Source organism: Podarcis gaigeae (genome assembly GCF_964106915.1).
Source record: "Podarcis gaigeae genome assembly, chromosome: 1".
NCBI classification, from domain to species: domain Eukaryota; kingdom Metazoa; phylum Chordata; class Lepidosauria; order Squamata; family Lacertidae; genus Podarcis; species Podarcis gaigeae.
The window spans coordinates 12,969,958-12,997,945 of record NC_139678.1 but is presented as its reverse complement, the minus strand read 5'-3'; the positions used below and the strand labels follow the sequence as shown (position 1 = coordinate 12,997,945).

At 44.3% G+C, this 27,988-nt stretch overlaps 1 protein-coding gene and 1 long non-coding RNA gene across 2 annotated transcripts in view; one reads left to right on the top strand and one right to left on the bottom strand.

Annotated features, from left to right (window-relative positions):
* The window catches only part of LOC310844731, a 184,253-nt gene extending 165,559 nt beyond the window's left edge, over nt 1-18,694 (top strand). The window contains exon 3 of the long non-coding RNA XR_014564276.1: nt 18,503-18,694. This is a non-coding gene — a long non-coding RNA (uncharacterized lncRNA). The remainder of the gene's footprint in view (nt 1-18,502) is intronic.
* Nucleotides 516-17,932, bottom strand: TMEM179 (transmembrane protein 179). Its single transcript, XM_083738346.1, has 4 exons — nt 17,242-17,932; nt 11,326-11,463; nt 8,187-8,265; nt 516-7,372 (listed from the first exon to the last, which is right to left on the bottom strand). The coding sequence occupies exons 1-4, from the start codon at nt 17,541-17,543 to the stop codon at nt 7,193-7,195; spliced, it is 699 nt and encodes a 232-aa protein (XP_083594472.1). The 5' UTR covers nt 17,544-17,932; the 3' UTR covers nt 516-7,192.
* Nucleotides 18,695-27,988: the final 9,294 nt, after the last annotated feature.

The following is a 27,988-nucleotide window of genomic DNA, read 5'->3' as shown; positions in this document are numbered from 1 at the left end:
CTTGTACAAGTGCATTAAAGGTCGACGTAGGCAATGTTCTTCCCGGTGTGGATTCTGCACCATAATTGAGACCACCTGCCTGCACCGATTACGTGAACCATATTTGACTTCTCTTCGTATTCAGGCATTATCCCCGCTGCGACAAAACAGTTCCTGTTTACATAGCAAAAAATGAAAAATATATACATGAAAAGGAGTTTATTTTAGCTGCCATTTAATACATGTCAGCAGCTGGAAAATGAAAATGGGGAGCAGCCCTCCCAGCTTCTATAGAACTGTACAAGAAAAAATCTGAAAAATGAGGTTAGACACACAAGAAAAGGTTTTATTTTCATTTTTTAAAAAAAGAATTATATCCTTGTTAGATTCCTAGATCTGCACAATACTTGCCAGCAAGACTCACATAGCCTATAAGTGAGGCACACTATTCAGTTCTCAACCATCAGTTGCTTCATACGTCTTGTGCTAAAAAATCTAATTATTCTGATTGTGTTTAAATAAAATACCAAAACACATTAAATTTTCAGACAATTTATTTTTATATGGCACCAGATCAGAAGCCCAATACGCTCTCCAGAAGGGGTGGTGGGCAAACAACTGATATAAAACAATAATTTCCCGTTTTAGGCAACCCTGTCCCCACCAAAGACAATGGAAACTCAATCATTGGTTCAAACAAGGAGAATGGGCCTTGCAATCTCAGATTTGCTTGATGTATACAAAGTATTACAGCAGAAGGTCATCAATGGGGGTTTGGGGTACATCTTTTTTTAAAAAAAAACCTACTCCCTATTCAGTTTTGTATAAAACAAGCAGCACTTTGCATTTCCAAGCTCAATGTTTTCCCTGCACTTTGCATGCATTCCATGCCCAACTATACACCAAAAAAAGACAATGCAGATTGTGAGTGCAAATACTCAAATAGCATCATGATAACAAGCTCTGCAACCTATTCCAGTCCCAATTTCTTAACTATTTTGAATTTGACAGTTATGCATCGTGCAATAGTAAATCTGTTCAGAAGGTCAGGTGCTAAATCTTAGGTCATAAAAGTTGGTGTGATGCATACACACAACTGCATTTTGAGCCCCTCTCCCAGAAGGTGACTTAAGAGATCTTTCTTAAAACCACTTGTGGACCACCTGACATTATGCCTTGTTTGGTGCTTGGCTCCTGAATCCAGAAAAAGTTCAAGTTTGGGCTAGGGAATGCACACACAAACATACACATCACAGGGCATCGATTCAAAAACAGAAGCATTCATCGCCTCCTTTATGTACACAAATATACAATAAGAGTTCAAACATCTACCAGTAGAAAGTTATCATCATCAAATGTACACTGAATTTGCTTTTTCACTACTGGGCATTGCAGGAAAGGAGGGTTGAGCCGAGTGGTAGGGAATGTGTTATGCACACAAAAGGTCCAGGGTTCCATATGTTGGCTCCTCTGCAGCATCTTCAACTCAACAGAACATTAAATTGTGGAGCTGGGCTGAAGGGACGAAATCTGAAAATCTCAGATTACGTTTCTGCTTTAAAGCTACATTTCGAAACTCTCACATCTGACATCAAAATGTAAACACTGACCAGCAAAGGCTTTTGCTTTCTCACTGGAAATGGCATAAACATGGTGGCTGCACGCTTACAGATAGAAGGTGACATCTTCCATGCCCTTAAAGTTGCCTTGATGGGTGGCCCTCTTTTCTGAGTTTTTGAGAGTTCTACTCAGGCAGCATAGGGTGCATGGGTAAGGTTGCCTTATGTTGAAGAGCAAAAGAGAGGACACATTTGCCAATGCCTGGGGTGGGATGGGGAAGGAGGCGCGAGAGAGAAGATGCTGGCCTACATAGCCCTATGGTTTGATCCTGCAGGATCCCTTTTATGACCTTATGGGCTCAGCCTAGAAACTCTAACCACTGTTTCATGTTGGCTCTCAGCTCACTTATTGAGATAGTCTTCTAAGACCCTGTTCCCCCTCCATATTAAGGTAGGTGAGCCACAGGATGGGGGCTTTCTGATGTTGACAAGAAAGGAAGTTCAGCCTCATGACAGCACTCCCTTGGGAGAACAGGTTCTTCCTCCAGCATACCGACTTTGAGTTTTATTGTTGTTTTAGCCTAATTGCATGCATGTTGTTGTTTGGTATCATTGTAATCTCCTATCGCATTGTTTGCTGCCTTGATTTATTTTTCTTTTATGGGAAAGAAAGTTTGTTTCTTTCCCATAAAAGTTTATTTTCAGCTGTTGAAAATAAGTAAAGGAATAATTAAAAAAATAAAAATAAAATTTATTTATATCCTGCCCTCCACAGCCGAAGCCGGGCTCAGAATAACCAAACATGCATGTCTGAATTAGCTCTTGTCCAAATTTGACACTCCTGGAACGGCAGTTCCCGAACGCGTGCATGCTCTCTGGATACCAAAGGGGGAAAACGAGGACATTTTGGCAAATTAAAAAAATCTGCCAGGACAGAAATTCTACCCCTGAGAAACAGGACATGTCCTTGAAAAAGAGAACGTATGGCAACCCTATGTATGGACTCCTCAGTATCCTACTTCCACAAACATGGCGTCAAGCAGACCCCACCTTCTGCTAGACATGGAATTCCATGGCAAGCCTAGTTCCACTGCTCAATTAAGTAAGTAAAAGGACCCCTGGATGGTTAAGTCCAGTCAAATGTGACTTTGGGGTGCGGCGTTCATCTCACTTTTCAGGCTGAGGGAGCCAGCATTTGTCCACAGACAGCTTTCCTGGTCATGTGGTCAGCATGACTAAACTGCTACTGGCACATGGAGGACCATGACAAATGCCAGAGTGCACAGAAACGTGGTTTACCTTCCTGTTGCAGTGGTACCTATTTATCTACTTGCCCTGGTATGCTTTAAAACTGCTAGGTTGGCAGAAGCTGGGACAGAGCAACAGGTGATCATCCCATTATGCAGATTCGAACCACCGGCCTTTCAATCAGCATGCCCAAGAAGCTCAGTGGTTTGGACCACAGCGCCACCCACATCCCTTACCTTTTCAATTAAGTAAAAACAGCCCTACCATTAGGAAGAGTGGACAAACCACCTCCAGCATAGAATGCTGGAAGGCAACAGGGGCTACCCTCAGGCAGTACTGAAGCAAGAATCAGCTGCCACTCCAGGCATCTTCTGTTATTTAGGAAAAAGGGAGGATGCCATCTTGCCCTTTGCCTCAAGATGGGCTGGCTCTGTTTCTGTGTATCAGAGGAAAAGCAAGCCAAGACTCATGGCTAGTGAGAAAACAGTTTGCTGATTGTATCCATCTGCAGGGAGCAGAAACAAACAAAAATGATGGTCAGATTGAGAGAGAGAATCGAGGCTCTACACAATGAGTTCTTTGGTTTGGAAAGAAAGATAAGCATTGGGTCTGAAAATCTACAATGGAAGAACAATCAAGCACTTTGCAGGCTGTGAAATTGGTGTGGGTGGGTGTTTTAGCTGTATCTGCTGTTAATGCATGTTGCGGGTTGCCTTGAATCCTGTGCTAGGAGAAAGGGGAGCACAGAATAAAATACATAAGTAAACACTACAGAAGACATTATTAAAAAGGAGCAGAATTATGTTTTGGCATTTGGGAGGCCTTGTGGAAGTGGCCCCCATGGCTTATAAAAAATAATAGCTCTTAAATCCTGGAGATCATGGGGAAATACAGACTTTTCCCCTTTTTGAGTGCATTATTATTATTATTATTATTATTATTATTATTATTATTTTATTTTGCAGCAGGGGCCAGGGGACCTGATGTCTTTGGATTTTGCAAAAATAATTAAACTATCAGCCTGTCAGACGGTTAATGCAGAAGGAAAGTGGGGGTGATTTGCAAAATCAAAGTTATCGTAATATATAAATAATGTGACCAGAGGAGGAATTACAGGTAAGAGGTGTGCAGAAAGAAGGAACGCCATGGTGCATCTGCAACAGCAAAACTGAATGCCTTCATCTGTTCCAGCTGCAAGAAAACATGTCTCTCCCACACTGGTCCCTGCAGTCACAGGGGTCTGACTTCACCCCCAAAGACAGACGGGTGCTAATCAACCTTCACTAAACTGCCAAACTGAACTCTGCTACTGAGACTCTTTGAAAACAGTCTTGCAGCCATTTTTCCTTTGCTGCTACCCCACACACTAGAGGATTAAATATAATTCTATATCCTCTTACCAATTCTTTAGCTGTGATTCCCGCACTGCAGGGAGTTAGACTAGATGGCCCTTGAGGTCCCTTCCAATTCTACGATTCTGTAGTTGTAACAGTTTTATTTGTTTTATAACTGCAGTTCCCATAGCTGCAACCCTTGGACCTTAGGTTAAAGGGTGGGTAATTAATGCATTACTTTATTCCACCACCCCACTTACCCATAAGAGCAGACGACAGCAACAGCCAAAGTATCAAGCTTTGGTTAGTGATAAACCTCCTTGAGTCTGCCTGATCCTGAAAACAAATCCTGAATCCAATCCTAATCCCATAATTCCGGAGTGCAACTTCCATCTCAAGCAGTTTGCTAAAAGGGGAAGAGTGCCCCAATTCAACCACGAACAGCCTGCCTAAGTAGTTGTTTGTGCTATGCACGTAGATAACTGTACTTTGTATCTTAGAATAATTCCACATACTGTATGAAGGCAACATTACAGGTGAACATTACTACATTAGAATATGTCATTAAGATTCTACTTGTATATATGAAGAAGCAAGCATTATATATCAATCGCTGTACAAGGCAAGCTGTTACCTATAGCCCATTTCACTACATTTTACTAAGCAATAATAATATATTTTGCATGCCAACCTCGAAGCTAAGCAAAAGTGCCCTCCAAAATCTCCTGGGAAGATCTACAGAGAGCAGCTAATATAATGCAATGAGTTTCCCCTTCCACCCCATTCCAAATACACATCTTTATCATAATCTACACAAGTGTCCAACAAGCCATGCTGCTCCGTATCTTTTCAACTGAATCCAGAAGCAGATTTTTTTTTAATGGAACTGAAACAAATTTAAAAGCAAAACTCCAATCTGCAGATTTTCAGCTTGGCTGATGTTTCCAACAAATTAAATTTGGTAAAGTGATGCTTCGGATTTTTAAAAATCTTTTTAAAGAGGTGATTCAAGGATTTTTGAGGGGTCATCTCAAACTTTGCATAAATACTCATGGTTTTTAACCCCTTGGTTTTCAACATGTTGGAATCAGAACTCCAATCCGGAATTCTTCCATTCATTCATAAATGTGCAACTTTGCTTCAGTAAATGTTTCAGTAAATGTGTTCACATGGCACTTACCGGTATGTACCTATTTCACACAGGGCAGTATCCGTGAAAGAACCAGTATCTGGTTTTGCTATAAGCAATACTCATTACTGCAAGCTTTTGAGTTTCTTTTCAAACATATCATTATGTAAATAAATCAGTAAGATGATGCTGATAATTAGAAAAAGCTTGAGTTTGGGTAGCTGGTAATACACTTTGAAATCATCACCGTGCCTGTTCCCAGGGCCTACATTATGTGCATATGACCCGATGCAGCACACTTTCAACACAGGAGCGCAATGGTCACATCCAAACAGCTGGCTGATAAATCCTGTGCATCATGGCTGAATTTACAAAAACCCTCCCTTCCCCAATGTATGAAAGTTCTGTGATTTGACCCACAGGTGTCAGACACTGGGTAGATAGAACATAGGGTTTTTAAGTCTTCTAGGCAAAGCTCATACACAACCCCTCTGCATTTGTGCCAAGGACGCAAGAAGTCCTGCTTGGGTGTTAATGCTCCTGTGTTTATCAACAGGGGAGTGATAACAAGTAACTCTGCCCACTAGTCTTTGCCAAAAGAGTGTGACTGCCTCTAATGAGTTTCTGTGTCTTCAGCTACATGCAAGAAGACTTCCATGTATACCAGAACTCTGCAGAATCAGGGCATTTGGATTTCAAGGAAGCTTTTGCATGTACAGTCATACCTTGGTTCTCGAACGCCTTAGTACTTGTACGTTTTGGCTCCCGAATGTCGCAAACCTAGAAGTGAGTGTTCTGGTTTGCAAATGTTTTTTGGAAGTCGATTTGTCCGATGCAGTTTCCGATTGAGTGCAGGAAGCTCCTGTAGCCAATCAGAAGCTGTGCCTTGGTTCTCAAATGTTTTTGGAAGTTGAACGGACTTCCAGAATGAATGACATTTGAGAACCAAGGTACGACTGTACAGCAGTATGTACGAAGACTCAGTTGCACTCTTCATTCAAGGGCACATGGCTGGGCTACTTGGCATGCACAACAAGGGAGCATCAATGCCCAGAGAAGACACTGATCTAAGGCTTATTAGTGGGTCTACCAAAAGGTAGCACTGGTGGTCACACCCAGAGATACTGTCTGAGTCACACAACAATTCTTTAGAGGTACATTTTGAGCATGAGTTGGCAAGTGTTGCAAACTGCAGACCATCCACTCACTGGATCAGAAAGAGCCGTCAGGTGGGAGAGGAGAAACTCAACAAAAAGATAACATCACACATACAATGCAGGCACTAAATACAGATTCCTCAATCCCATGGGTGCTCAGTTTGGATAATTCTCACCCTCATTCCTCCTCTTTGAGGGGGAAGAATAACTGGGCATCCAGCGTAACTGGACATCAGCGTTGAGTGTGCGCATCATGCATGACATTATATTTGTGATGGAGTGGAGGAGTGTATGACTCAGGCTTATCTCGTCAAACATCTGGAGAAGGAACATGACAGCCAAGAAAGAAAATCTATTTCAAAGTAGTGGCACACAGCTTGCTGTCTACGGATTGGTTCATGCAGGCATAGCCATCACATGGCAACTGCAGCATCAAAGGATGGTTTGCATGTGTGTGAATGGGCCATCATAAATGAATCCCCAGGGTTGGACCTTCAATATAACCCAATTCTTTTCAAGTGAGTTTGTACATTTGGCTGAGATTCCTCAAGGCCAGCTGATGAGAGAGTGATGGACGTGCCTGTGTGAACCAGTCCTATGTGTCAGTGCTAATGAGGATGCATCTACATACAGACACCATCTCCTTAACGGGATCCAGATTCACTTTCCTTTCTTAAAACCAGTACCATTTTCTTGAACTCCACCTAAAACTGCCAAATTATTATAATTATTTTTATTTTTTAAAAAACCCCTACAACCTGCTGGGTAGACTGGCTTGTCTGCCCGTTAGATCATGCCACTTTTCTCCTCCTGGAAAGAAGTTCGTGATGAGGATCTTCCTAGCAAGAGCTCCTTCTCATGAATCAGGCTTTCCACAAGGTCCTCTTGCCGGTAGTTATGGTAAACTTTCAAAAAGGCCAAAATGGTAATTCCGAGCCAAGTGAGCCAGGCAGCCCAAAGGCCAAACTAGAGAGAGAGAGAGTAACAAGGTCAAGCAATTCCTAATACCAATTTATTTACAGTGGTACCTTGGTTTAAGAACAGCTTAGTTTATGAACAACTTGGATTAAGAACGCTGCAAACCCAGAAGTAGGTGTTTTTGTTTGTGAACTTTGCCTTGGAATAAGAACATGTTTCACTTCCTTTGGAGTGTGTTCCATTTGTAAATTGAGTCCCCTGCTACTATGGGAAAGCATGCCTTGGTTTAAGAACGCTTTGGTTTAAGAACGGATTAAGTTTGTAAACCAAGGTACCACTGTACATGCAAGTCTGTTTATACTGGGAAGTTTTTGACTGAATTATACAGAGGTGGCCAACATGGTGCCTTCCAGGTGGTATTTGACTCCAACTCCAACTGAGAGGCAGTGTGGTGTAGTGGCTAGAGTGCTGGACCTAGGCGGGCAGAATTCAAATCCCCACCTGGCCATGAAGCTCACTGGGTGACCTTTCTCCTAATACATGCATTTTTGAAAACAATGGCTGGTTTCAAATTTCAGATCTGCAAAGTTCAGATCAATGCAAATTTATCTGAAGGCTGGTCATCTTTTGCTTCTCACGTTGCCCCAGAAAGTGCGGTTTGGATAGATCCTCCTTTAAATGCTACTTTTGATTCCCAGAGAAGACAATATGACACTGAGAACCTTTTCCAGAGATCGATCGATCGATCAATCAATCAATCAATCTCATTATTACAGCCAATAATCAGTATTCCTTTCCAGAGCTGCAACTTATCAGCTCTATGGACAAAGAAAGAGATTTTGGGGGAGATCACTTGACTTACCTGTGTGATGGCAAACTGGTCATAGAATGCTGAGTTTTCTAAATTCAGCTCAAGATCTATATCCTGTAATTCTTCACAGCTAGAGGGAGAAGACATTTTGGATGAGGGGGAGGGGAAGAAATGAAAATCATTTCAGCAATTCCAAATGACCTTTTCTGAGCTCCAGCTGAAACAGACCTCTAAATCCTGTCCAATAAAGCTCTGTTCCCAAGAAGCAATAGCCCACTGCCATATATAACAACTGGATGACAACATCTTCATTATAAAACAATCATCCTGCTATCCTTGAAACACAGATAAACCTTCATATTGCAGCCTCTGTCTCTCAGCACATGCCACTGAACCAGTCAGAGTTTATTGCAGTTTGATCTCAACCAGAAATAATGGAGCAAAGGCCAAAATGTCAACGTCCCTTCAAATACTTTGCCAACTGTTCCCACTTTGATCAATTTCCTGCAGATTAAGAGAAGGAGAGAAGCTGTATGAATGTTTCATCCATGTCTGCATTCTGAAACTAAATTGGGTCTCTAATCTGGCAGGACCTTTCAATGGAATCGTAAAATAATAATAGGAGACCAGCATAATTGTGAAATGGATACACAAGGGAGTTTACAGCCACAATTAGCACAACATACCAGCCTCGGCATAAGAATGTAAGAAGAACCTTCTTGTATCAGACTGAATTGACCTCTGGGCAGTGTGGTGTAGTGGTTAGAGCTTTGACTATGACTTGGGAGAATCAGGTTCAAATTCCTGCTCAGCCATGAAGCTCATGAAGTGAACTTGGGCCTCTCAAGATTCTCTCAGCCTAACCTACCTCGTACCTCCTCCTTGATCTCATGAACCATCAGGCCAAATTTGGTGGCGATCGGCTTCTTGATTTCAGGAACCATCGTGCAAAATTGGGTTATAGTGCAGTTTAGGAAGGTTGAGTCCACCATCTTGTCCGATGGTATCCCAACACAGAGTTTATCAACTATCCTTGAGTTCAAGAATCATCATGCCAAACTGGAGGAGACCTTTAGACCCATAAGCACCATACATTAAAAAACACACACACACAAAGAGAAACAGTGGTGGGGGGGGCCCCAGACTGATAATGACTACTGGGTATGAGAAACAAAAAAACATGCAATGCAAATGAAGCAAAAATGTGCAGGGGAAGTCCTCCATCTTACCTAAAACCAGCATTTGAAAAGCCTTAAGCTCTTCTATTTTGCCCCACCGACACAACCACCCACACAGACAATCCCCACTTTGGCATCACCCCACAATGAAACTGAGTTATGAGCCTCCATTACCTTTTGACATCACCAGAGAAGACTTCAGAAGAAAGGGGTGTTTGCGTGTGTGTGTGGTTTTTGTTTTGTTTGTTTCAGATGCTCCAGAGCAAAAAGTTGGTCAGATAGAGTCTGCCTACGGGTGGTTTTGGGTTGGTTTGTTTACAGGTAACTTGGATTTCTACTTGGTGCTGTGAACAATTCCCCGGGGTTCTGAGGTTTCAGAAGGCCTCTTCTCTTCTCTTTCTTTCTCTGTCTGTCTGTCTCTCTCTTTTTCTCTCCCTCCTTTCCAGTGTTGTCAGCCATCTTGGATGCTTATCCGAATATTCTATTAGTCCAGAGATTTTTTTGTTTTCAAAAAAACCTCCCCTTTTAACAGAATATTCGAATACCCGTTGCAGCCCTAAACAGAACATTCACTAATGGCATTTTACAACATATGACAAGGTGAAACAAAGTAAATGCTTTAGCAATGCAGTTTATCTGTATCATATGACATAAAATGTCACCATTTTATCTTCTACTTTATGAGCAAGTGGATATTTTTTTTTATTTTAAAAAAAAACACATGAAGGGAAAGAAATTTAGACTCTCAATAAAAATATTTCTAGTACCAAACACGCAGAGTGGTTCAATACGCTGGATAATTTCTCAATTGTGCAATATTGCTGGGCTTTCATACTCTACAACAGTAATAAATTTAAATTGCAGCCTGGAAGCATTTTAGACGCACATTCCTAGTTGCTTCTGAAAATCAACCCCCACCCCCATCCCTTGCAAGCTAATTCAGTTGTGCAAAGGAACAACAGCATTTTTCCCACCCAACCATGTTGATGTGGAATACTGCCCTTTACTATGAAGCAAATTATGTCCCATTTTCATTTATCCAGAATAGGATAGGTGCATATATTTCAGATTTTTAGATAGGCTAGTACTAGCTCAGGGGCGAAGAACCTTTCTTCAATTTGGGGGCCACATGCAACCTTCTGGGAGTCATGGGTCTGTGATGGGCGGGGCCAGAAGAGAAAATGGGTGGAGTAACAAGCGTGAAATTCACCTTCATAGGCTACTTTATAAGCACACTCACGGGTCCCTCCCTCACCTCCACCATCCCTCTCTATCCTCCAGCAAAAAGCGCTATTGGGGTTCAACAGCACATTCTAGCCAGGCAAAACCACTCAAGGAGAGTGGAGAGAAGGGCTGGGTGAGGGCTGTGAGCTGGAGATGCGGGGACATGGCTATGGAGTGGTGTGGTCTGAGGACAGTTCCAAGGGCCACACAGAGAAGCCTAGGATCCCCTTGCCTGAGGTTCACCATCCCTAAATTAGCTTAAATCTTTTAGGATACACATCACGTCCTGGATTTTGAGGGACAAGGAATATAATAGTAGTAATCAAATGCTCTGCACATCCAAATTTTTACTTCCCGTGTGGTATGGAAGTGCTTAACCATTCTTCCTTCTCCTCCTTCCATATCTTGCTTTGTTTGACAAAGGGTGCTGCAGTTTCAAGGTCCAAACTGCCATATTCAATACAGGACTGGCCTCCAGTAGTCTTCTTTTTTACTCTCAAATCACAGAAAAGGGGGAAGTTAACTTCTCCCATTGCAATGCTGCTAGATAATTCTTAAAGGCACTGGATCTCTGTCCTGTGTTGCATCTGACAACGTAAGCCAAAGAAGGGGCAATTTCTTCTTCCGTTGGCCTCGCTGTAGCTACCCATCGTACCGTTAGGAGATTATTTCCAGCTCACACCTCTTTTTGCCTGTTTCCCTTGCTTCCATACCTGCCCTTCGCTTATTGCCTCCCGTCTATCGGCGCGCATGCATCAATGGGAAGGACCCTCCCCTGCCACACTCACCTGTTGGGCATGCTTCCTTTTTCGGTGATGGCATCGCACCACATGTTAAAGCCAACACTTACGATCGTGCTGGCGATGAAGATGATGAAAACCACAAAAGCGCTGATGAGCAGATTCAGGAAGGCATAAAAGAAAGAGCTGCGAGGGGGAAGTGGGAGGTGGGGAGGAGAGAAGAAAAGGGAATTATAACTCGTAAGCAACTTTTACCAAAGCAAAGTAACCAAACGTGATCCACCTGGAGCAGGAACTGGCAAGCCACTCCAGTATCCCTGCCAAGAAAACTCCATGGGCAAAGACAACAGGCATATAAAAGTTATGACGCTGGAAGATGAGCCCCTCAGGTCGGAAGGCGTCCAACATGCTACTGAGGAAGAGCGGAGGACAAGTACAAGTAGATTCAGAGCTGATGAAGCGGCCGGGCCAAAGCCGAAAGGTCGCCCAGTTGCGGATATGCCTGGAAGCGAAAGGAAAGTCCAATGCTGCAAAGAAAAATATTGCATAGGAACCTGGAATGTAAGAACCATGAACCTTGGTAAGTTGGATGTGGTCAAAAATGAGATGGGAAGAATAAATATTGACATCCTGGGCATCAGTGAACTAAAATGGACGGGAATGGACGAATTCAGTTCGGATGACCATCATATCTACTACTGTGCGCAAGAATCCCGTAAAAGAAATGGAGTGGCCCTCATAGTCAACAAAAGAGTGGCATCTTAAAAAGCAGAGACATCACCTTGCCAACAAAGGTCCGTATAGTTAAAGCTATGGTTTTCCCAGTAGTGATGTATGTAAGTGAGAGCTGGACCATAAAGAAGGCTGATCGCCAAAGAATTGATGCTTTTGAATTATGGTGCTGGAGGAGACTCTTGAGAGTCCCATGGACTGCAAGAAGATCAAACCTATCCATTCTGAAGGAAATCAGCCCTGAGTGCTCACTGGAAGGACAGATCCTGAAGCTGAGGCTCCAATACTTTGGCCACCTCATGAGAAGAGAAGACTCCCTGGAAAAGACCCTGATGTTAGGAAAAATGGAGTGCACAAGGAGAAGGCGACGACAGAGGACGAGATGGTTGGACAGTGTTCTCGAAGCTACAAACATGAGTCTGACCAAACTGCGGGAGGCAGTGGAAGACAGGAGTGCCTGGCGTGCTCTGGTCCTTGGGGTCACGAAGAGTCGGACACGACTAAACGACTAAACAACAACAACAAGCAACGTTAGGACTAGTGCAGCTTCCTGTTATCTCACAGTGGCTGGCCAGGTGCTTCTGGGCAAGTCCTGAGTGTGAAGGAGCCAGTGTGGTGTAGTGGTTAAGAGCGGTAGACTCATAATCTGGGGAACTGGGTTCGCTTCCCCCCTCCTCCACATGCAGCTGCTGGGTGACCTTGGGCTAGTCACACATCTCTGAAGTCTCTCAGCCTCACTCACCTCACAGAGTGTTTGTTGTGGGGGAGGAAGGGAAAGGAGATTGTTAGCCGCTTTGAGACTTCCTAGGGTAGTGATAAAGTGGGATATCAAATCCAAACTCCTCTTGTTATTCTTCTGAGTGCAACAAGCAAGTCCTGAGTGCAACAGCATTTGCCCCACTAGGGATTTCCAGCTACTGCTATTCAGAAGCGTTACTGCCTCCCACTGTGGAGGGAGAACATAGGCTAAGGTTACCAGACGTCCCCGTTTCCCAGGGACAGTCCCCAGATTTACACATCAGTCCCCATACAAAATCCATTGAAGCGGAAGAGTGTCCCCGAATTCACTGAAAAAATCTGGTAACCTTAACATAGGCGTCATAGCCAGTAGACATCAACAACCCTCTCCTCCATAAATTATTGCAATCCTCTTTTAAAGTCATCTAGGTTAGTGTCCATCACTGCCTCCTGTGGCAGGGAGTTCCATAGTCCATGAACTTTTTTTTACCTATCCTAACTCTTCCAGCATTCCGCTTCATTGGATGTCTGAAAGTTCTAGTGCTATGAGAGAGGGGGGGAAAATTTCTCTCTAGCCACCTTTTCCATGTCATGCATCATTTTATAATTTTATAAATCAATTTGTCGGATCCCCTTTCAAAGCCGTCCTGACTGGTAGCCACCAACTGATGCGTCTTGTAGGAGCGAATTCTGCAACTCTGTGTTTACAATGCCAGAGCACCAGTTTAGATATGTCTGGAATGCTAAAAGTTTTCTCAGTGCCAAGGCAGCAAAATCCAGACGAGGCGCTCCTTTGCCTTTTGACAGATTGATACTGACAGATCTGGGTTTAAGAGGCCTATCCCACAATCTCCTTCCCCACTCCTATGTATTTTTGGTAGCAGACCTCAAACATTTCCTTTTAGCCTAGGCCACCACCACTGGGCTGAATAGGGGGTATTAGTCAAACCATATGAAGAGTACTAGGTTGGGGGAGGCTGGCTTATACTTTGTCCATGCTCTGACTTGCAAACAAATCAACACTAAATAACATGTGAGGTTTGTCAGAGTTTAGTATTGTGTAGCTGCTTTCTGTTTCACAAATAAGCAGCAATTAGGGGAGGGTATATGGACCCAGACTGTGAACATAGTGTAGGAGAGGAGGATTTATCCAGTACAAGGTAGGGAGAGGTTGTTCCCATTACCATAGTAGTAGAATTCAGCCCATTCAATGCAAATGAATGTTGGAAAAATTGAGAGAGACTATTATTGATTCATTTATTTACTAAATGCATATTCTGCCCTTCTTCCCAAAGTAGACAAGGATGGTAAGCAACAACTTTTAAAATGTCCCACTGCAGATGCAGACTGGGAGAGATCTCAATTTAAAGGTCTGCTGACCAAGTGCCAAAAGGACAACAGAGACTGCACCTGTCTGATATGCATGGGGAAAGTATTCCAAAGGGCAGGTGCCACACCACTAAAAGCCTGATTCCTAGTTAGTGTGGAAATGGACCTCCTGATATGATGGTCTCTGCAGAAGGCCCTCACCTGCAGAGCAGTGATCAATTGGTCAAAGAAGGGGTGAGACAATCTTTCAGGTATCTCTCTCTCAAGCTGTATACAACTATATGCACCCAAACCAGCACCTTGAACTTGGCCCAGTAACCCTAACCCTATCACACACCCCACTCAGTCTGCTCTTTGCCAGGCAAGAAAACAAAACAAAAAAACTCAGTTTCTTCAACCTGGATAGCCAGTGATATGGAAAACAAATCCTATTTTGAAAGTTTGGAGAAGCTGGGAATGTTTTGCAGATGTTCTACCTTCCTCCACCTTTCTTCAGATGGTGGATAGACTTGGAGCAAGGCCTCTTGAGGCTGATCTTAAAATCTAAACAGCTTCATGCCATAGCAAGTGGTCCTTTTGTATCCAGGATGCAGAAGAGCTTTCTAGTTTAAACACTTTGAACATCCCCGGAATATTACAAGAATATTACGGTACTAAGAAACTATTAAGAATTATCATAAGCTCACTTATGTAAAGCAATACAAGTAAACTAACCTAATTTAAACCCAAACAGGACAGAGAATAATGTCTAGCGCAGAATAAAATGGCAGCATATCAAATTGCAGATAAGAAATCAGTAATCCAAAACTAAGTTCCATAGAAGCTCACCATAATTTGGCAACCACACCTTTCCATTCTGACAGCCTCCCCTCTGAGCTGCTAGTTAGACACCCATGGACAAAATCATCCACCAGGCCTATTGTGAGTTTAAGACAAGTCTTGTGGGTCACCTGATGTTGTTGGACAACAAAGCCTATCATCCCTGAACATTGGCCATGGCAGCTGGAGATGGTGAGAGCCAAAGTTCTGCAATATCAGGAAGGCAGCCAGTTCACCATACCTAGTTTATGGAAAGCTTCATCATCATCCACCCCCTGCCCATTCTACCAGCCTTGACCAGTTCATCTTACACAGGTGAACATGTGGACAGGCAAAGACCTCTTCATAGCTTGTGGTACTTGGAGCTAAATTGCAGCACCCCAGAGAGATCTCGAAAGCCAGCTGAATGCAGTGTATAAAATATTACCAGTGCTGCAGGCACACATCACCATGGAGATCAATGGTACATTCTATTATAAGCCTGTGGTTTGGATCACTTGCCCAAAGCCTCTGGAACTGTCTGCTCCACAGACACTGTAACAGAACATGTTGCCTGCTTTTTATCTTCTGGTTTTCATTCTGCTTAGGACTAACTGGGGATGGGAGGTACCATATTGATCTTAAGAAAACAGAAATTTGCCTAATGGAGATTGGGGCTCTTAGGTCCTCCTGGCTGCTTGCAGACATTTGGAGAGAAAAGATCTCACCATAAATAATCTATTTATTATCATACATGTATATCCCACCTTTTCTCCAAAGACCAGGGTTCAAATCTCCTCCCCCTTTCCATTTTATCTTCACATTTTATCCTGTGAGGTAGGTTAGGCTGAGATGCAGTGACTGCCCCAAAGTCATCAAGTGGCCTTCGGAGCTGAGTGGGGACTTGAACCCTGGTCGCCCAGGTCCTAGTCCATCTCTCTAACCACTACTCCACACTGGCTCTCAGCAATAATAGCTAGCTCTCCCACTTTTCCAAAGGAAGCATAGAAATGGAATATCTCAGAGATAGCTAATTTGGTGCCCCCCTCCCAAGAAGTGGTAAGAGTCCAGCTCTCACCAGTCCTAGCCAATATGGCTGACAATCAGGGGTGATGGGAGCTGTAGCCCCAAAAATTTGGAAGGTACCATGTTGGGTACCACTCAAAGAGCCAGTTGTGGTACTGAGACCATTAAAAAAGAATCAAGATTGGCTTTGGGGGGCCCAGAGGAGGTGGGTGAGCCAGGAGAAGGTGGGATTCACTCAATGTAGCAGAAAACTTTTGGAGGACCATACCTGCCTTGGGATGAGAAGCGCCATAAATAGAAGCAGCTGCTGTCACCAACAATATCAGCATCAGTTGTGCATGTGTTTGCTTGTTGTTGTTTTAATGTTATTGCCCTTATTTTGTAACGATATGTATCAGAAACCATTATACATCAAACATCCTTGCAATAAGAAGGAAACAAATGAAATAAAAAAAAAGAGTAGGGAGGGGAATAAAGTGGGAAATGAAATTACAGATAAAGGGGCGAGGACAGCATAGCAAAACTCTGTAATACGTTGATTAAATTAAAAGGAAAAAATGTCATTTATGTTGCCATTCCAGAAATGTAAAAATACCCACCTCTCAATAAATTTGTTCTCTTTTATTATTAAGCATTGTGTTTCTCTCATATGTAAGCTTTATCATTAAGATAGTTTCCCCTAACCAAACCGTTATGGTAGGGGGGTGTCTTCCCATTTTTTTGTGCAATTATGCTGTGGTTAGCAGGGTAGCAATCAGTATTAATGGTTTCAGGATAGAGTATCAATAAGGGAGCTCTTTTAGGGTATTTTGGGAAATCGCACCCTGTACATATTCACATAATATTCAGTAGGTCTGTTCAGAAAGGCATTCATTTTCCGCAACTCCAAAAGGTATGCATTAAATCCTCCTTTATTGTGTGCATGTTTTAAATTGTCGTTGTGTGCGTGTGCAGTCCAACCCCCTATGCTGAGCTGCGGTTCTGGGCACCCTTCCCCAACGGGAGCCAAAACCAGAGTCTAAGAAAGAGAGCCCTGCAGGATCAGGCCAAAGGCCCATCTAATCCAGTATCCTGTCCTCACAGGGGCCGACCAGAGGGGCTTTATTTCAGAACAGGCAAGCGTAGGGGGTAACCGGACTGAATAGAGACCCCAGCTCATCCTGCTGCAAGCCTAGAGGAATGCGCACGGAGCCTTTTCGCCTGGAGTCTGGCGCGCAAGGCAGATCTGGTGGGCGACGGGGAGTCTCCGTTTCCACGGGAGGGAGGACCCCTCCCTCTCTTTTAAGCCAGCTCCCTCCCTCCCCCTTCTCTCCCCTCCCTCCCTCCCCGGCCGCCACTTACTCCTCGTGGCCTTTGCAGAGGAAGAAGAGCGTCCTCCAGGCCTGCACTGCGGCGAGCAGCAGCGAGAGGAGGCCGGCGAAGAGGCTGAATCGGCAGGCGGACTCGGGCCCCCACTCCTGCACGGTGAAGCGCTGCCGCTCGGCCGTCAGGTTGGCGTTGAGCCACATGCCCTCGGTGAAGAGCAGGCAGCGGCCGTGGAAGTCGTTGCTGTTCTCCGACAGCGGCACCACCACGATGAAGCTGAAGAGGAAGGCGAGGAAGTAGCAGGTGCACTGCGCGAAGAGGAAGTTGCTCAGCGCCATGGTCGCCAGCCTTTGCTGCCTGCCCGCCGCCGCCAGCTGAGGAGAGAGGAGGAGGAGGAAGGCAGCAGCCCGAGGAGCGAGAGGAGGATGCGCAATGGCGAGCGCGCCTCCCTCCAGCGCCGCCCGCGCCGACCCAGCAAGGCTGGCTGGCTGGCTGGCTGGCTGGCTGGCTGGGTGGGTGGATGGATGGATGGATGGATGGATGGATGGATAGGTAGAGGAGCTCAAGGGCAAGACGGGGCGGGGCTCGTCGGGAGGTTTAGACCCCCGCACCGCTTTTGTGAACAACTGGAGCTGCCTTCTTGCGTGGGTATGCCTTTCAGTTTAGGTGTTAGCAAAGCAGGGAAGGGCAAGAGGGCAGGGGATGGGCCCACACAGAATGATGCATTGTGTGGAGAAAGTGGGTAGGTTCTATTTTATTTTATTTTATTTTATTTATAACCAATTAGCTCACTCCGTAGAACAGGAGACTCTTAATCTCAGGGTTGTGAGTTCACGCCCCCTGTTGGGCATAAGACTCCTGCATTGCAGGGGGTTGGACCAGATGACCCTCGCGGTCCCTTCCAACTCTACAATTCTATTACATATATAGTCAGGTATGATGGGAGTCGTAGTCTTTTTTATGATTTTCAGTTTGATACATTTCAATAATTTTACAGTCATTCTAACATTTCAAAACTCGACTTCCTTCCCCCTCTTTCTGCAGTTCCTTAAATTTATTTTCAATATTTTCTGCATATCCAAATTAACTTAATTTGCTCATTTATTCATCTACTTTAAATATATACTCTTATAAAACTGCAGCATAGCTGTTTACAGCTTATTTGTAAATATTCAATAAACAATTTCCATTCCTTTATAAAAAAAAGATTTGTTATCTTGATTTCTTATTTTCCCGGTAAGTTTCAGGAGTCGTAGTCCAACATCTGTCAACCTAATGTTGAGAAAGGCTGAGCTAGACTTAAGGTAAAGGGACCCCTGACCATTAGGTCCAGTCGTGATTGACTCTGGGGTTGCGGCGCTCATCTCGCTTTACTGGCCGAGGGAGCTGGCATACAGCTTCCAGGTCATGTGGCCAGCATGACTAAGCCGCTTCTGGCGAACCAGAGCAGTGCACGGAAACGCCGTTTACCTTCCCGCTGAAGCGGTACCTATTTATCTAGTTGCACTTTGATGTGCTTTCAAACTGCTAGATGGGCAGGAGCAGGGACCGAGCAACAGGAGCTCACCCCATCACAGGGATTCGAACCGCCGACCTTCTGATCAGCAAGTCCTAGGCTCTGTGGTTTAACCCACAGTGCAACCCGCGTCCCTGAGCTAGACTTCAGAGCAGCTTAAAAATGAATGAATGAATGACAGTCATGCATACATTTCAAGTCACAATTGCAGCTGCTGGATTCTCTTTTTAGCAATAATGCTTTTCTCAGATCCTTTTCACTGCTCACATTTCTTCCATGCTGGCTCCTCCACTCCTAAGGAGGTTTGAGTTGCTTCCTGGTCCCTCTTTGATTTAAAGGTGCAAATGAATCCTCAGTTTCCATGTTTCCAGCATGTGGAGATAAGAACATAAGAAGAGGCCACTGGCCCATCTAATCCACCCAGCATCCTGTGTGGGAGTCATAAAGCCATGACAGAGGCTTGTATTGTGCCTGCTGACCTGTTGACCAGCACTCTGTGCCTGGCAGTGTATAGAATGTATTGACCTTTCCTTTGGGCAGTGATTACCTTATATGGTGATGGGAGTGCAAAGCTATTACCAGGATGTAACGTGAGACATTAGCACACGGCCATGCAGGCTGAGAGAGACAAAGCATAATAAAAGTTACCGGACAGGAGGGAAATCGAAGGAGCTGCCCCTCCATCCTGAAAATACTTGCTGCCTCTTTGTGTCTTTTTTCTATGTTATGCTAAGCACCATTTAGTGACGGCTGGTCTTCCGTCAATCCTGTACTCATAGTGGCCAAGCAGATGCCTATGGGAAAGCTGCAAGCAGGGCCTGAGTGCAACAGCACTCTGCCTACCTGCAGTTCCCAGGAACTGGCATTCAGAGGCATACTGCCTCCAGCAGTGGAAGTGGAACATAGCCACCATGACTAATAGACTTTCGATAGCCTTGTCCTCCATGAATTTGTCTAATCCTCTTTTAAAGCCATCCATCACTGCCTCCTGTGGGAGCGAGTTCCATAGTTTAACTATGCTCTGCATAGTTTTTATCTGTCTTGAATCTTCCAGCACTTAGCTTCATTGGATATCCACAAGTTCTAGCATTATGAGAGGGGGAGAAGAACATTTCCCTATCCACTGCCCTCATGTTATGCATAATTTTATATTTTTGCAAATGATTGTTGACCATTGTGAATTAAGTTCAAGGTACTTGTAATCTATAAGAATCAGATATGCTCATGACATGGATCTAATTCCAGTTTGAAAGTCTCGTGCAGATGTGGTGCAAATGCAATATATGGTAAGAAGCCTACAGTGTGAGTTTACACATGCATGCATGCTGCAGTGAGAGGTGTGTATACATGATATGCGCGTACCAGTTCCTGGCACACCAAGCAGCAGAACAGATCTATCGCATTCTGCACCCAGCATTTTGCATTGTGTGCTTCTACAAGAAAGCAGAAGGAAGGAGAACTGCCTCTTGCTAGATCTCAGGGGCTCCAGCGCTTTCAAAAGATAATTAGTCATTCTTGGCAAATCCTAACGTAATAACCGCAGCCCCACTTCGCTATTTTAAACAGAATCAGAAATATAGGTGGTTGACTGCATTAATCAGCACCATGGACAGCTCAGACATTCAGATTGCCTCTGGGAAACTGGCTCTCTTTAGACCGCTGTCCAAGGTCCTGAATTCTGCATGGAACTGCTATTAAAGAAAGGAAACTGAAATCCTGCCCGCATAATGACTCCCTCCCCTGCATCTTTCATTATTAATTTATATAATTGTATTGTTTAGTTTTTCTTTTTCTTCTTTTTCTGATTTTCTGTTGTTTTTATCTCTTTATATTTTATCTTTTGAATTCACTTCACTGCTTTTGTATAAAGTGATTATATTAATGATGATGCTGACAATGCTGCTGATGTTAATTCAATCTGTACTGGCTGCGTATCAGCTACCAAGCCAGGTTTAAGGTTCTGTTAACCTTAACACTGAATGCCCTACACAAGTTGGGACAGGGAGACCTAGAAGACTGCTTCCTCCAGCACAGACCAGGAGTTGTATCCCAGGGCCTATGCCTTTCAACAGGGTTGGAGAACATGCAGCCCTCCAAATGTTGTTGGAATATAACTCCCAATATGCTTGACTATTGGCCGTGCTGGCTGGAGCAGACAGGGGTTGAAGTCCAACAACATCTGTAGAGACACAACTGCCCCAAGCCTGCTTTACAGTGTTCTTAGAAGTCCGATGGAAAATCACACATACGTACAAAGAGTAGAAGTGTTTTGTCAAGCACCAGGTGTCTCTTTAGGAGAGAGCTTCTCCTCACCAAGTCCAGATGAGAGCATGACTGCAATTTTCCCCAGTTCTCTGAACTTTCTACTGCTGCAGCTGCCCTTCCAGGCCTTCTGCAGACACAGTGGGAATAACTCCTCCCAAAAGATAAATCATTATTTAAGAAATCATTGCTTTGCAGGTGCAAATATTCCCCTTGTTAGAAGAGACACTTTTGTTTCCAGAAGCTGCAGTTTTATCACAGGTGTCGTGCTATACTCTCAATAGTTGTGGGCAATTTCATTTCCACTGCTGAGAACCTGATTGAACTTCTGAAAAGGCCCATCCAGCAGTTCCTCAGAGAATGAAAAAGTCACAAAATTGTGCCCTGGGCAAAGCAATTTTGCTGATAATTCAGGGCTTTACGTGTGAGGAGAAATGTGGAGGGAAGCTGCCTTTGCATCAGGTTCCCAGAGGTTTTATACTACCTGGAAGGTTGAAGGGAGGGAGAGAGAGAGAAACCAAACCTGCAAAATGGTGGCAAATTCTTTCCTTTAAAATCTAATGCTTTATGTCTCCTAGGTATTTTCTAAAAGCAAGATAGGGATCGATCTAGACACGAAGCCCAATTTGTTGCTGACTGTAGGGGATACTGGAGATTTAGATTGAAAACCTGGCTCAGTTGATGCTGCTGAGACTTTATCTGCCATGGGCTGTTGTGGAGCAGAATTTTACTTAGGCTGTGGTTCTCAAGCCTCTTAGGACCAGTACAATCGTTCCAATTTCCTCTCCAGAGATCAGACTTGATTTCCTATAAAGAAGTGGGGAAGGAGACAGACATATGATCCTAAAACATGGGTTACTGCACTGTAAAAAGGTGCCCACCATATTTTCTCAAGTGTACCTATTCCCTTTCAGGAACCAAAGCAGTAGGAATTGGTTCTATGGACTGGAAGTAGAAGCAGCTCCTGCACAGCATGGATTGGCTAGTGACTTTGATGTCACCAGTCTCTCTTCTCACCTCTGATCAGTTTTGCAACTTATAAATATTTTGTGGGGGGTTTTAAAGCCACAATATGAACATCAGCAGCAGCAGCAGCATTTCATTAACATTTATATACCGCTTGATTGTAGAAAATCTCAAAGTGGCTCTACTTGTATGAGTTGATGCATATGATAAGAAACTTTGAAATAAACCCTGTGGAATCATGACATAACAAAGAGTTTTGCTTGTGGCCAGCATCGTGCCTAAAGCTTTCCTAAGCAGACATTCCTCTTTTGGTAGATGTAAAGTAGACTTTGATTTCAAATGGTTGGTGTAATGGTTCTAGGGGTTGCTCGTGCGTAAGTTGCCGCCACTCCTGGCTAGGTTACCTGGTTGAACCCTTTCTGTCTGGACAGCCCTTCACTTCATGGCTGTTTCAGTCGCTGGCAGAATCCGTCAGTGGGCGTTTCTTGAACTTCTTCCAGCAAAGAAGTTATTTGACGCCAAGTCTCCTCCTACTCTCCCTGCGCGGAAGTCTTCTGCACAGGGAGGGTGTGGGCAGCGGAGGACCCGTGCTATCCCCGCTGGTCTCCGGGGAAGAGTCCTGGAGCCTTCTCTCCGATTCCCCCATCTGCTCCCCTTCACCCCTGGTGTTACCCTGATTTCCTTCCCCAGCAGATGAGCTGCCTCTCTCCCTGCTGGGCCCTTCTCCAGCATCGCTCTGGAGCCTTGCCTCCGCCTCTGGCTCCGATGGCAGTTCCCTGACAGTTGGTTAGGAGGGGAGAGAGAGAGGGGGGGGGGATGAAAGAATAAAAGTAAATGGGGTGGCAGAAAGAGGAAAAAAGACTCTGCCATCACCAGGTGATGGTGCTTTCCATGAGCCTTGCCCAACAAATACAGCTTTAAGAACAACCTGCTGGATCAGGCCAATGGCCCACATAGACCACCATCTTCACATTGTCTGTGGGAAGCCTGCAAGCTTGTCGTGAGTGCAACAGCGCTCTGTAACTGATATCCAGAGTCATACTGCCCCCAATAGTGGAGGCAGAACATAACTAACATGGCTAGTAGCAAGGGAAATGCCATGCATACATTCCCAGCATCAATTGCCTACATCTCTAGGTAAGCTTTGGAGAGACCTCCTCTGAAACCTGGAGGAGTCACTGCAAGTCATTGTAGACAATGCCAAGCTTGGTAGACCAATGGTCTGACTCGGGGCTTAGCCACACTTACCTCCCCCTGCCCCCAGTGCTCCCTAGCCATAGGTCCACAAGGATGGCCCTCTTCATCAAAACCTTCCCATCTGGTGACGAGGAGCAACCGGCCGTGTTCCTATACCTTCATTCGGAAGGCAGTTAAAAGGGGAATTTCAGCAATTGCAACTTTTCCCTCCCTTGCACAATATGCACCAAAACTCCCCTCTACTCTGTGCATTTGGCCACCAGCCCTAGTGCTGGCAGCTACAACATTATTTTAAAGCACTTTCTTTCTCCTATAAAGACAGGGGTCAAGAGATCTCGTGCAAGAGAATATTCCTTACTCTCCCAGGAGGCTGTTTTTTCCAGTTCTGGCCAGGCTGACCTTTTCTGCCACACTGCTAAGCTCAATGAGATTGCCCACACTCAGGCAATAGAAACTGAGAAAGCTTTTGCTTTTATTTCATTATTTCGACTGCTTCTGCTCCCCGAGACGGTATCGTATATTCTGCAGTCCTGCTGACACAAGCTTCTCTACGCGAAGCTGTGCAGCATCTGGCGTTCACCTTTTGCTGTAACCTTTTCAGCTCTAATAAAACTGTACTTTGTGTCAAAGATGACAGGAGCAGGCAGGAAAACAGTTGCAATTTGGGAAAATCAGTAGAATGCTTGCAATATTTTGTAGTAGTCTTGACAAAGTACAATACCATGCTGAGGGAGGTTCCTCACACTGTTCATCTCCAATGCCCCAAAACTGTCCTGTGTGCATTTCTCTGTTGACCATCCTTCAGATAGTCACGGATTATTCAAATAATGATTACAGACCTGCCAACGATTTGATGTCAGTATTTACAGTGTGTTCACCTTTTGAACACTTATCTACTACCTTTCCATGAGACAATCAACCTAAAGGCAGCTTAAAAATAAAAATGCAAATTACAAAGGAGAGCTTACCCCTTGGCATAAACATGATATTAAGTATTTTTTTAAACTGACATGAAATGGTGCTTGGTATCTGACTGCTTTTAATGCACAACATGAAATGGTATGTAGCATTGGACTAGGTTTGGTAGTGGACACACAATGGCATATTATTATTATTATTTGCATACCATCTTATACCCGCAGGTATCAGTACCAATATCTATTTTAATTAGTGCATATATATCCTACCATTGTTCTACCGTGGAATCTTCTATCATGGAACCAGGGCTGGCACTACGATGAGGCAACCTAAGAAAATCAACTTTGTTGTGGGGTGCAGGGAAGCAACAAATTGGTAACTCCAATACCCCACCCACCCACCCACCACTGGCCCTACTAAACCCGCTGCTGCAAGCAACCCAGATTCTTGGAGTCTTCTACAGGACTCTCTGCCTCCATTCTGCCTTGCTCTGAGGAAAAGTCAAGAAGAAGATCTCAGCCTTCTCATATATTTCAGTTGCTTTTGGCAGCTTCAGTGTATATGGCAAGCTATCCCTCCATTCTTGGGACGGCTATCAGGAACCTGGAGTGGCCCCCAAGTGTAAAAAGAAAACTCCAACTATTCCTGACTTATAGGATGAGCAGCAAACAACACAGATAAATCTTGATAGGCATGATATGCAGGCTTTGAAGTTATTCCCTCTCCCCTAGTATCTCTGTCTCCCCGCCTCTCCCAAATCCCCCACAGGGCAAGCAAAACTGTATCTCCCGCTTTTTTGCACAGAATGACTGATGGGCGAGCACATTTCTAGCTGTTGCTTCCTGATCCCTCTCAGGCCATTAATTATTCTGTCTGACATAAGCAAGGCTCTCCAGTTGATTGTTGTACAACAAAATGATAGATTCCTTCTTCTCCAAAGAGCTCATTAAGACATGTTTTATTAGGAGGAAATTTGCTGATTAATCAGCCATCAATTTTGTTTCAAGAGCGTAGTTTCCCCAGGATAGATGGTTGCTCTAACCCATTCCCTGCCCCCCGCCCCCACCCACCCCAGCCTCCCCAAAACGCTACCGTCTTTTCCAAATGCCTTGATGTCAAAAGATGATTCCCTAATTTATTCAAAGAGATACAGATATGCCTGCCGAGTCCTGGGATTCTAAATAATTGTAAGCAAACAGAACTCCTCTGATGTATTGCTGTCACAATTAGAAGGCGTAAAACCAGAGTGAAAACAAATAGTAGCTTTGCCATTCAGGGAGAGGGGAAAAAAATATTTGGCTTATGTGAAATCCCTTATACAGTCACACACACAGCCAGTAGATAAATTCCTCAAGTGGCTGCCTTGTCTACTGTATATATTGCCATGTCTGCTATATCTATCATTCCTCAAACAAAGCAGGAATGCTTAAGGGCACCGTTCTGCTACCAGAAATGCGGTCAACTGTTGGTTTTAGCCTTTCCCCACAAACTCCTCTGTACCGATAACTATGGGGAAGGAAGAGAGTGAGGGGGAGCTTATACAAGGGCTCATCCACACTTACCTCCCGCCCCCCACTTTCAAGACACAGGTCCAAGCATCCCCACCCCCCAGCTGCTTTCTCCAGGAATACTCACTCTTTAATGCTGAATTGGAACAAATGGCAGTTCAGGTTTTCTGTGGATCGCCAATTGCTCTGATTCAGCAATAAAGAGCAGGTTTTCCTAGGGAAGCACTGGAGCAATTGTTGCTGTTGTTTAGTCATTTAGTCATGTCTGGACGAGAGTACGCCAGGCACTCCTGTCTTCCACTACCTCCCGCAGTTTGGTCAAACTCATGCTGGTAGCTTCAAGAACACTGTCCAACCATCTCGTCCTCCGTCGGCCCCTTCTCCTTGTGTCCTCCATCTTTCCCAACATCAGGGTCTTTTCCAGGGAGTCTTCTCTTCTCATGTGGTGGCCAAAGTACTGGAGCCTCAGCTTCAGGATCTGTCCTTCCAGTGAGCGCTCAGGGCTGATTTCCTTCAGAATGGATAGGTTTGATCTTCTTGCAGTCCATGGGACTCTCAAGAGTCTCCTCCAGCACCATAATTCAAAAGCATCCATTCTTCAGCGATCAGCCTTCTTTATGGTCCAGCTCTCACTTCCATACATCACTACTGGGAAAACCATGGCTTGAACTATACAGACCTTTGTTGGCAAGGTGATGTCTAATAATAATAATAATAATAATAATAATAATAATAATAATAATTTATTTATACCCCGCCCATCTGGCTGGGCCTCCCCAGCCACTCTGGGCAGCTTCCATAAAAACCAAAAATACAGTAAAATATCACACGTTAAAAACTTCCCTGAACAGGGCTGCCTTAAGATGTCTTCTGAATGTCAGGTATTTGTTTATCGCTTTGACATCTGCTGGAAGGGCGTACCACAGGGTGGGCACCACTACCGAGAAGGCCCTCTGCCTGGTTCCCTGTAGCTTTGCTTCTCGCAATGAGGGAACCGCCAGAAGGCCCTCGGCGCTGGACCTCAGCGTCCGGGCAAAATGATGGGGGTGGAGACGCTCCTTCAGGTATACTGGACCGAGGCCATTTAGGGCTTTAAAGGTCAGCACCAACACTTTGAATTGTGCTCGGAAACATACTGGGAGCTAATGTAGGTCTTTCAAGACCTGTGTTATATGGTCTCGGCGGCCGCTCCCAGTCACCAGTCTAGCTGCCGCAATCGGGATTAGTTGTAGTTTCCGAGTCACCTTCAAAGGTAGCCCCATGTAGAGTGCATTGCAGTAGTCCAAGCGGGAGATAACCAGAGCATGCACCACTCTGGCAAGACAGTCCTCATTAGTGTTTTAGTCTTGTTTTAAATGTATTTGTTGTTTTTGTGCTATTGACTGTTTTTAATGCACTTATGTGTAAATCACCTTGAAATGGTGGTCAAGGAGGCAACTGTAGTAGTAGTAGTAGTAGTAGTAGTAACAACAACAACAACAACAACAACAACAACAACAACAACAATATTTTGCAGCTCAGTCTTAACCTTTATCAATGTTTTGCCAGATTGTTTTGTCGATTGTGTACTGGAAATTTAGATTTGCAAAATGAGCATGAATCAAAGCTCTCTCAGCACAACAAATCCAAAGAAAGAAAGAAAGAAAGAAAGAAAGAAAGAAAGAAAGAAAGGGAAATGCACTTTAAAAAAAAGTGTGGCATAAACAACTGATTAAGGGGGAGGCATATAACCACTGCACAAGCAAATCAGAATGAATGCTCCTTGTCGTATAATCCAGGAAATGTAAGAACACAGGAGTTGCTGGAGATTAAACCCAGGACCCTCTACACATAAAGCAGATGTTCCCTCACTGAGCTATGGCCCCTCTTTGCAAACAAATCATAGCAAACATACAATAAAGGATGAGATATCATTCTACTCCCACTTAAGCTTTGTGCAAGCAAATCAGGCTGAATGATCAATAAACAGGTGACCTGGAGGAGCCCTTGGAAAGTCAGAGCTTCTCCTACAGTGGAGGGATTGAAGAGGACTGAGACAGGGTGCTGTACTTGCAAAATTCTTTCACATAACCATGTAACACCAGTCTTGAAAGACCTACATTGGCTCCCAGTATGTTTCTGAGCACAGTTCAAAGTGTTGGTGCTGACCTTTAAAGCCCTAAATGGCCTCAGCCCAGTATACCTGAAGGAACATCTGCACACTCATCGTTCTGCCCGGACACTGAGGTCTAGCTCCGAGGAAATTAACAACTATCTGACGTTTAGAATACATCTGAAGGCAGCCCTGTTTAGGGAAGTTTTTAATGGCTGATGTTTTAATGTATTTTTCATCTTTTGTTGGAAGCTGCCCAGAGTGGCTGGGGAAACCCAGCCAGATGGGCGGTGCTTAAATAAATTATTATTATTATTATTATTA

Bases quoted from the DNA above. Each gene is read 5' to 3' on its own strand.
- TMEM179 (XM_083738346.1), bottom strand. From the start codon at position 17,543: ATGGCGCTGAGCAACTTCCTCTTCGCGCAGTGCACCTGCTACTTCCTC. The intron at 11,464-17,241 runs GTAAGTGGCGGC...TCCCCCTCGCAG, and splicing joins CTCTGCAAAGGCCACGAGGA to CTCTTTCTTTTATGCCTTCC. The intron at 7,373-8,186 runs GTAAGTCAAGTG...CTCTCTCTCTAG, and splicing joins ACCAGTTTGCCATCACACAG to TTTGGCCTTTGGGCTGCCTG.